Source organism: Oncorhynchus keta, chromosome 4 (assembly GCF_023373465.1).
Source record: "Oncorhynchus keta strain PuntledgeMale-10-30-2019 chromosome 4, Oket_V2, whole genome shotgun sequence".
In the NCBI taxonomy this organism is placed as follows: domain Eukaryota; kingdom Metazoa; phylum Chordata; class Actinopteri; order Salmoniformes; family Salmonidae; genus Oncorhynchus; species Oncorhynchus keta.
Window position 1 is genome coordinate 51,359,307 of NC_068424.1, and position 10,817 is coordinate 51,370,123.

The 10,817-nt window shown below is 41.9% G+C and overlaps 1 protein-coding gene across 3 annotated transcripts in view; it reads right to left on the reverse strand.

Moving 5' to 3' along the window:
* Window positions 1-1,483, reverse strand: part of LOC118377165 (phospholipid-transporting ATPase 11C-like) — a 70,021-nt gene extending 68,538 nt beyond the window's left edge. For 2 of the 3 annotated variants that reach the window (XM_035764038.2, XM_035764030.2), the window contains exon 1: window positions 936-1,482. In XM_035764038.2, the coding sequence (XP_035619931.1) occupies window positions 936-962 (27 nt within the window). In that variant the 5' untranslated portion in view covers window positions 963-1,482. Of the gene's footprint in view, window positions 1-935 lie in introns of all 3 variants that reach the window. The other variant, XM_035764017.2, reaches the window with a different exon arrangement.
* Window positions 1,484-10,817: the final 9,334 nt, after the last annotated feature.

Below are 10,817 nucleotides of genomic sequence, written 5' to 3' on the forward strand. Positions count from 1 at the left end.
GTTGAAATTCACTGACAACTGAAATTCAACCAAGACAGATGAGCAGCTTTTAGTTAAACAGAAATCAATGACGAATTGGCTACTTTAAATACAAGACTAAAATAAACAGAGTAACAGTAATTGAATTACCATAAATTAACATTTAATATCACATTCAAGTGAAAAGGCAATGACAACCTGTTCTCCAAGATCAGTTGTTTTTAACTGACCATCTGAGAAGACTGATTTACCAGAAAGTTGATAGCTTGAACTACTGTTCACTCTGGGTGAGAAAGGTCCATGTAAAGAGGGAAACTTTGCAGATCCAGCTTCAATACAAGGCTATGGAAACTTAAGCTGTCAATTTCCACTAAAGGCAAATTGCTCAAATCAGGCAATGTTTTACTTCAATTGACAACAGTAACTCATAACGACAAATGCTGTAGGCTACAAATAATGTTTGTGTTGTTCAGCTAAAAACAGGTTAATTTTGTTACAATTATATATGTAAAACATAATGATTGTGTAAATGCCATGATAGTAATAGTGTAGCCAATAAACTACTGTACCTTTAACGGTCTAGTGGCACAAATGATAGTTAGCACGTTGGTAATACTGCCAGCAAGCATGGTTTCATTTCATTCATTTCATGCATCTCATGCATCTCTCATAGCACATTAGGTATCGTGACAATTGCTTGACAGATGAGCAAAATGAGACTCTCTATATACTCAACTAGCGATAATCCGCTAACGTTGGAAGGGGTGTAATCATTAGTCCAAAACGTTTTGCAACGGTAACCGTTTACTCCTAACGAAAAACGTTTCTACCGGACAAATTCAGGTAGGACCCTCCCCGTTTCGTTCCAAATGAATACACCCCTGGCTATAGCTATCAAAATGATGCTTAAATTTGAGTGCCGGGTGGCAGTCTAGCCATGTGTATTGCATACATACCAAACGGTTCAGTCTTCTCCGTAGCATATTTGAGTTCTCTTCTTTGGTAGCTGGGGACACCAACGAACTATTTTTTGTTTCAACCAGTTTACTACAGACTCTGTTTGAGCTTTTCTGATAAATAATAAGTAACGTTACATTTATATTTGTTAACTAGCTCTCTATTTTCTACTCTAGTAGTGCTTATAGCTATATGGAATGCCGCAGCGATGCTACATTGTTTCCATTTTGTTTGAATTCTATCTCTTCTAACCATTCGCATTCTCCCTTTTAAATATTTTCCGCGTTGCGTTTTACTGTTCTAGTCGTGCTTCCCCATCCAAAAAAAACTGAAACTGTCCGCGACATCCTGTAGTTCTATGCCCTGTTGCTGTGTCTTTCCGAATTAATCATCACATACGATTCAACTCGCGGCACCAGTCACAAAAAAAAAAATGTGACCGATATACAAAAAGTAACTTCAATTTCGATTCATACGCAGGTCTTTCTCGCCTACTACTGCCCCCTTATTTCCCGTCAGTCAAACCCCTGTCAAATATATATTTTCTACTCTACCCCCCCCATTAGCGTCATCAGCGTCTCGTCCACTGACGATATAATATGAACGACTCGTCAGCAACACTAAAAAAGAACTTCCGGGTCATGTGATTTCGGAAACGTTTTAAATAAAAGTTCCCTAAGTAATAGAAGAAAAGTGTCACCAACCTGTATTCATTCATGATAATATAAAAATAAATCTAAACATGAAGAATGAATAATATTTGTTCATATGTAAGTGACATTTGCATTAAATTTGGGTATTAAAACATGTTCCAAGTTCAAATAAATTACCTCAATGCAAATCACTGTATATTAAATACCTATTGGCTATTCTAGGTGCTGCAGTAAAAGTATTGCAGAGAATAGTCAGCAGGGTCTGTAGAATATATATATGGTGTCATTTCATGTGGCTCTGAATAATATAGAGTGTTGCTGAGGTTTTACTCCACCCATTCCATTGGCCACAATGTAAATCATTGTGTATGGGAATACATAGTGGTTTATAGAGCAAAACATATTCTAGGTGCCTCAGTAAAATGGTTGTAGAGAATACTCAGTAGGGTCTGTAGAATGTATGTATGGTGTCAATTCATTGGTCTCTGAATAATACGGACTGTTGCTTGACAATCATTTAAGCTCCAATCATTTCTCAATGTGCTCCGTTTAATAATATTCTTTATATTTATTTATAATATTTATTTATAATATTCTTAGATTTACATAATTTAAACATTATGAACTTGCAAAGATGCAAAAAATATTGATTTCGTATCAGTGTTTTACCACAGACTTTTATTTTGAAGGCAACATCCGAAAACCGGATGTATTAATGTGGATATGATCCAGCTAATGCTGCTGCCGTGAAGCTAATCTCAATCCCCACAACGCTCCCACGTTTATAAACTCCGCCCGTTGAAGATGCAGCGACCATTGCCGGGTTCCAAACAACTTGGAACTCGGAACTGGGAACTCAGAAATCTCAGAAATCCGAGCGTTCAAAATAACTGGGAACTCTGCCAAAAACGAGCTCCGACTTGGGGAAAAAAAACTATTTGAATAGTCATCCAACTAGGAATTCTGGAACTCCAGCCTCTTTCTAGAGCTCCAACTTTCCGACCTGAAGATCGCTGATGTCATGATTTGACTTCGTATTTTTCCGAGATGACAGTTGTCTTGAACGTGGAATATGAGGTGTTGCACTGGGATTTGTTGCCAGCATAGGCCTATTGGGGAACTACATTAGCTACTTTCTTTTTTTTACAGTCTGGTCTATCCTATACCAGTGTCAACAATAAAGATGGGGCACTTTTTATATATACAAATTTACATTATTACATACAGTGCATTTGGAAAGTATTCAGACCCCTTCCCCTTTTCCTCTTTTTGTTACATTACAGCTTTATTTTAAAATGGATATAATAACAACAATCTTCGTCAATCTACACACAATACACATAATGACAAAGTGAAAACTGTTTTTTAGAAATGTTAGCAAATGTATTAAAAAACAAAAACAAAACAGAAATACCTTATTTACATAAGTATTCCGACCCTTTGATATGAGACTCGAAATTGAGCTCAGGTGCATCCTGTTTCCATTGATCATCCTTGAGATGTTTCTACAACTTGATTGGAGTCAACCTGTGGTAAATTCAATTGATTGGACATGATTTGGAAAGACACACGCCTGTCTCTATTTGATCCTACAGTTGGCAGTGCATGTCAGATCAAAAAACAAGCCATGAGCTCAGAGACAGGATTGTGTCGAGGCACAAATCTAGGGAAGGGTACCAAAACAATTATGCAGCACTGAAGGTCCCCAAGAACACAGTGGCATCCATCATTCTGAAATGGAAAAAGTTTGGAACCACCAAGACTCTTCCTGGAAATGGCCGCCCGGCCAAACTGAGCAATCGGGGAAGAGCCTTTGTCAGGGAGGTGACCAAGAACACAATGGTTACTCTGTGGAGATGGGAGAACCTTCCAGAAGGACAACCATCTCTGCAACACTCCACCAAGTAGGCCTTTATGGTAGTGGCCAGACGGAAGCCACTCCTCAGAAAAAAGGCACATGACAGCCATTTGCCAAAAGTCACCTAAAGGACTCTCAGATCATGGGAAACAAGATTCTCTGGTCTGATGAAACCAAGATTGAACTCTTTGGCCTGAATGCCAAACGTCACGTCTGGAGGAAACCTGGCATGGTGGTGGGAGCATCTTGCTGTGGGGATGTTTTTCAGCGGCAGGGACTGGGAGACTAGTCAGGTTTGAGGGAAAGATTAACAGAGCAAAGTACAGAGAGATTCTTGATGAAAACCTGCTCCAGAGTGCTCAGGACCTCAGACTGGGGCAAAGGTCCAGTCTCTGAATATCCTGAAGTGGCCCAGCCAGAGCCCGGACTTGAACCCAATCTAACATCTCTGGAGAGACCTCAAAATAGCTGTGCAGCAATGCTCCCCACCAAACCTGAAAGAGCTTGAGAGGATCTGCAGAGAAGAATGGGAGAAACTCCCCAAATACAGGTGTGCCAAGCTCGTAGTGTCATACCCAAGACAACTCAATGTTGTAATCGCTACCAAAGATTCCTTATCAAAGTATTGAGTAAAGGGTCTAAATACTTATGTAAATGTGATATTTCCGTATTTATTTTTATTGTTTATCCTAAAACAATATAAATTTAGATCATACAAGGGATAAACCATGCCTTAAATTGAGGAGATCTTTACATTTTTCACTTAAGTACCTGCACCTGCTGTCCTTTCAAATTCAAATCCAAACATTTCAGTTGGGCAATTTGGTTCCTGTAAGAACTTCCACCAACTAAGGAGGTTCCTCAATGAACCCCACCTCCCATGGGGTTCTTGGAAGAACCTTTTGGGGGCAATTGTCTGTGCCAAGAACCCTAAGGTTCTTCGAAGAATCTTTGAGGATCTTTGAAGAGCCCTTGTTCAAAATGAGCAATGTCAGAAACCAAAATATAAATAGAGTGTACAAAACATTATGGGGACTCCCGAGTGGTGCTGCGGTCTAATGTACTGCATCTCTGTGTTAGAGGCTTCACTACAGATCCGATTCCAGTCTGTATCACAACCGGCTGCGATTGGGAGTCCCATTGGGTGGCGCACCATTGGCCCAGCGTCGTTCAGGTTAGGGCTTGGCCAGGGTAGGCCGTCATTGTAAATAAGAATTTGTTCTTACCTGACTTGCCTAGTTAAAAAAAAGGTTAAATAAAAATTAACATTGCTCCATCCATTACATAGACTGAAAGCTATGATCCCTCATTGATGTCTCTTGTTAAATCAACTTCAATAAGAGTAGATGAAAAAAACAATCATATTTAAGCCTTGAGACAATTGAGACATGAATTGTGTGCCATTCAGAGCGTTTGACAGGGATGCTGGCCCATGTTGACTCCAATGCTTCCCACAGTTGTATCAAATTGGCTGGATGATCAGTGGATCATTCTTGATACACACGAGAAACTGCTAATTGTGGAAAAACCCAGCAGTGTTGCAGTTCTTGACACTTTCAAACTGGCAGGCATCTACCATACCCCGTTCAAAGGCACTTAAATATTTTGTCTTGCCCATTCACCTTCTGAATGGCACACATACAGTACTGTACACAATCCATGTCTCAAGGCTGGAAAATGATTCTTTAACCTGTCTCATCCCCTTCTTCTACACTGATTGAAGTGGATTTATCAGATGACATCCATAAGGGATCATAGCTTTCACCTGTATTCACCAGTCTATGTCATGGAAAGAGCGAGTTTTCATAATGTTTTGTACATTCAGTGTATATTCCATATTCAATCAAAGTGATCATGATGAAAATAATAACTGAAAGAGGCTTGGAGATTGTATTCAATTCTAGATCCTATTACCTTCCGCATCCTACTGAAATGCTTAGAGGACACACCCGCAGCCCTCATTGTACTAATCCAAGATGGCGTAGCAGTCAGACGTCTTTCTCCTTCGTCTTGTTGTGTCCCATGTATATATCTTTTTATATCTTTTTCTTCGCATATCTTTTCTATATTTTTCTAAACCTTAACTTCAAAATACTCTCCTGCAACCCGCCTCACCCAATGTGGTGTAGATCTGTTTTTTCTAAAGTATTTTAATTTACCTCGGAACTTGAATTCGCCAACAGAAGCTAGCCAGCTCACTTTCTACTAGTAGTCAGCTAACCACTGCTAACGGTCATCAGCTAACCTTTAGCTCGGAAAGCTCTCGCCAGTTTGTACAATGCGATTCAAACCATAGCATACCAGACCTATTTTCTCTCCATATCCCCAGATTTCTACCGCAAGCTCTGAACCTTTTCACCTGGATCATCGCAGCTAGCTAGCTGCAATCCGAGTGACTAGTCCTGGCTAACGTCTGTCCCAAAGCAAGCACCAATTAGCCTGGAGCTAGCCCATGCTAGGCCCATTCTCCCGCCTAGCTGAGGAGGCCCATCAGCCACTCCTGGGCTACAATACCTGGACCCCTTCTACTGTCTGTACTGGGAACAGAACTCCGATCCTTCACGACTGGACTACCGACGTAATCTGCTCAAGGGGGTACTCAACTGGCCCCTGAATGTGACTTCCCCTGAATGCCCATCTGCTAGTCTGTTAGCTGTCTAGAGCATTTCGGACTGTTAGCTAATAGGCCCATCAGCCAATTTCTCAGGCACAATACCTATTTTGCCAATTGGCCCGGGCCCCTTTTACTCATGCTTTTACTCACCCAGTCTTGATGCTTATCCATCAAGACTGGACTACCGACGTAATCTGCCCGAGGGTTTTTTTCCAACAGGCCCCTCCATCGCGATGTCCGCTGAATGCCCATCTGCTAGCCTGCTAGCCGCAGCCCGCTGGCTGTCTAGAGAATATTGGACTGTTCACTGATTAATCCATTGTCCAATTTCTTGGGCCACTATACCTATTTTGCCAATTGGACTTGAACCCTTATGCTACTCGGAACCCTACTAATCCATCACGACTGGTCTATCGACGTTATCGCACGCGAGGCTAAAACAGACTTTCCTCCGCTGTGACGTCCCTCTAAGGCCCTTCTGCTAGCTGTCTGAATCGCCGTGTCTCTAGCCAGCCCAACCACTCACTAGACCCCTATGATCACTCGGCTTCGCATGCCTCTCCCTAATATCAATATGCCTTGTCCATTACTGTCCTGGTTAGTGATTATTGTCTTATTTCACTGTAGAGCCTCTAGCCCTGCTCAATATGCCTTAATCAACCATTTAGTTCCACCTCCCACATATGCGGTGAAATCACCTGGTTTAAACGTCTCTAGAGACAATATCTCTCTCATCATTACTCAATGCCTAGGTTTACCTCCAGTGTACTCACATCCTACCATATCTTTGTCTGTAAATTATGCCTTAAATCTATTCTATCGCGCCCAGAAACCTGCTCCTTTCACTCTCTATTCCGAACGTACTAGACGACCAGTTCTGATAGCCTTTAGCCGTACCCTTATCCTACTCCTCCTCTGTTCCTCTGGTGATGTAGAGATTAATCCAGGCCCTGCAGTGCCTAGCTCCACTCCTACTTCCCAGGTGCTCTCATTTGTTGACTTCTGTAACCGTAAAAGCTTTGGTTTCGTGCATGTTAACATTAGAAGCCTCCTCCCTTAGTTTGTTTTATTCACTGCTTTAGCACACTCTGCCAACCCGGATGTCCTAACCGTGTCTGAATCATGGCTTAAGAAGACCCCCAAAAACCCTGACATTTCCATCCCTAACTATAACATTTTCCGACGAGACAGAACTGCCAAAGGGGGCGGTGTTGCAATCTACTGCAGAGATAGCCTGCAGAGTTCTGTCTTACTATCCAGGTCTGTACCCAAACAATTCGAGCTTCTACTTTTAAAAATCCACCTTTCCATAAACAAGTCTCTCACCGTTGCCGCTTGTTATAGACCACCCACAGCCCCCAGCTGTGCCCTGGACACCATATGTGAATTGATTGCCCCCCATGTATCTTCAGAGCTCGTGCTGCTAGGTGACTTAAACTGCGACATGCTTAACACCCCGGCCATCCTACAATCTAAGCTTGATGCCCTCAATCTCCCAGTGTGCTCACTAGCTTGTTAGCTTACAAAATAATTAGTGAGTGTGCAGTGTGCACAAAACAGCTAACAGCTAGCTAGCCAAACATTTATTTTTGGGGGGGTGGATTTTTTAAATAATTTGAGGCTTTAAAACTGTACTGTGATTTCAACACACTGTTTAGCTAGTGAGTTAGCTATGCTTTTATCCCAAAACAGCCTCCCTCCGTTTGTGTAACTAGCCGTAGACTGACGTTCTTGTGGGCTGCTGTCGATGAGCTGATCATATGCTTGACCCTTCTTTTTCTTCTTCCTTGGTTTCATGGCGTTCGCACATTTTGTTTGAGCTTTCCCCCAACTACTTTGCAGTAGTGTGTGGTCGATCACGTTACATTTTGTGATACAACAAATAGAAAGGAAGGGGGAAAGGAAACATTGCACCACCAACTAACCCTACGCCAATATACTACTATTTAATCAAAATAAAAACACCACCCTAAAAGGCAGTGATCCACTTTCTCTAAAAACGTCACTTCCACTGGGACAGAATCATCATTTGCATCACCATCAGGGCAAGTGTTGGACTCTGAGGTCTTCTCCACACCTGCCAGGTAATTCATCCTCCCTCTTGTCAGGTTACATTTCTGAGCCATCAGAGACAGCAGAGTACGATTAGTACTTGGCGCCATTCTTCCTCCACACACATCTTCCCTCTGCACTCTGCTCTGTTTTTTTTTTCCTCTCTGTCCGTAACCACTTCGATCCATTCACCATGCTCATGCCACGCCTTCATCTGTTGTATTGTTTGCAGAAAACCCACTGATGGCCTTTCTCCAATACCCAATATCTGTTCCTGAGCCCAGTTTACTTATTCTGGCTGTCTCTGACCTCTCCATGCTCGCAAAACCTGTGCTTGATTCTATATCCCCTTGTGGCTTTATAGTGGACTGCAATCGAACATACTTCCTTTAATTCTCGCTTCTGATCGTGTTGCAGTTTTTCTCAATAGCTTGAAAGTGTTTCTTAAAACATTTCTGTTGATTTCTTAAACAGCTGATTCATGACACTGAACACTGTTGCATTTTGCAAAACCGATTTTCAAAATGTAACTGCCTTTTGCAGTCTGATCCAACTACCAGTGTCAATATAGTAATGACACTGTAAACGTATGTAAATATCAGAAAATATTATTATTTCATACATTGATACAATGGAATTCTACATATACAATGAAAGAGAATTGTATTGAAATCAAATGTTATTTGTCACATGCGCCGAATACAACAGGTGTAAACCTTACAGTGAAATACTTATTTACAAGCACGTTTAACCAACAATGTTTTAAGAAAAAAAGTGTTAAGTAAAAAATAGGAAGTAAAAGTAAAAAATAATTTAACAGCAGCAGTAAAATAACAATAGCAAGGCTATATACAGGCAGTACCGGTACAGAAATAATGTGTGGGGGCACCGGTTAGTCGAGGTAATATGTACATGTAGGTAGTGTTAAGGTGACTACAGTGAGGGGGGAAAAGTATTTGATCCTCTGCTGATTTTGTACGTTTGCCCACTGACAAAGAAATGATCAGTCTATAATTTTAATGGTAGGTTTATTTGAACAGTGCGAGACAGAAAAACAACAAAATCCAGAAAAACACATGGCAAGAATGTTGTAAATTTATTTGCATTTTAATTAGGGAAATAAGTATTTGACCCCCTCTCAATCAGAAAGATTTCTGGCTCTCAGGTGTCTTTTATACAGTTAACGAGCTGAGATTAGGAGCACATTCTTAAAGGGAGTGCTCCTAATCTCAGCTTGTTACCTGTATAAAAGACACCTGTCCACAGAAGCAAATCAATCAATCAGATTCCAAACTCTCCATTGTGGCCAAGACCAAAGAGCTCTCGAGCTCAAGGCTGGAATGGGCTACAAGATCATCGCCAAGCAGCTTGGTGAGAAGGTGACAACAGTTGGTGCGATTATTCGCAAATGGAAGAAACACAAAATAACTGTCCATCTCCCTCAGCCTGGGGCTCCATGCAAGATCTCACCTCTTGGAGTTGCATTGATCATGAGAACGGCGAGGAATCAGCCCAGAACTACACGGGAGGATCTTGTCAATGATCTCAAGGCAGCTGGGACCATAGTCACCAAGAAAACAATTGGTAACACACTACGCCGTGAATGACTGAAATCCTGCAGCGCCCACAAGGTCCTCCTGCTCAAGAAAGCACATATACATGCCCATCTGAAGTTTGTCAATGAACATCTGAATGATTCAGAGGACAACTGGGTGAAAGTGTTGTGGTCAGAAGAGACCAAAATGGAGCTCTTTGGCATCAACTTAACTCTCCGTGTTTGGAGGAGGAGGAATGCTGCCTATTGACCCCAAGAACACCATCCCCACCGTCAAACTTGGAGGTGGAAACATTATGCTTTAGGGGTGTTTTTCTGCTAAGGGGACAGGACAACTTCACAGCATCAAAGGGACGATGGACGGGGCCATGTACCGTCAAATCTTGGTTGAGAACCTCCTTCCCTCAGCCAGGGCATTGAAAATGACCCAAAACACACAGCCAAGGCAACAAAGGAGTGGCTCAAGAAGAAGCACATTAAGGTCCTGGAGTGTCCTAGCCAGTCTCCAGACCTTAATCCCATAGAAAATCTGTGGAGGGAGCTGAAGGTTTGAGTTGCCCAATGTCAGCCTCGAAACTTTAATGACTTGGAGAAGATCTGCAAAGAGGAGTGGGACAAAATCCCTCCTGAGATGTGTGCAAACCTGGGGGCCAACAACAAGAAACGTCTGACCTCTGTGATTGCCAACAAGGGTTTTGCAACCAAGTACTAAGTCATGTTTTGCAGAGGGTCAAATAGTTATTTCCCTCATTTTTCTGGTTTTATTTTGTTGTCATTCTGTCTTTCACTGTTCAAATAAACCTCCCATTAAAATTATAGACTGATAATTTCTTTGTCATTGGGAAAATGTACCAAATCAGCAGGGGATCAAATTATTTTTCCCCTCACTGTATGCATAGATAATCAACCGAGAGTAGCAGCAACGTAAAAGAGAGGTCTGGGTAGCCCTTTGATTATCTGTTCAGGAGTCTTATGGCTTTGGGGTAGAAGCTGTTAACAAGCCTTTTGGACCTAAACTTGGCACTCTGGTACCACTTGCTGTGCGGTAGCAGAGAGAACAGTCCATGACTAAGGTGGCTGGAGTCTTTGACAATTTTTAGGGCCTTCCTCTGACACCTCCTGATATAGAGGTCCTGGATGGCAGGAAGC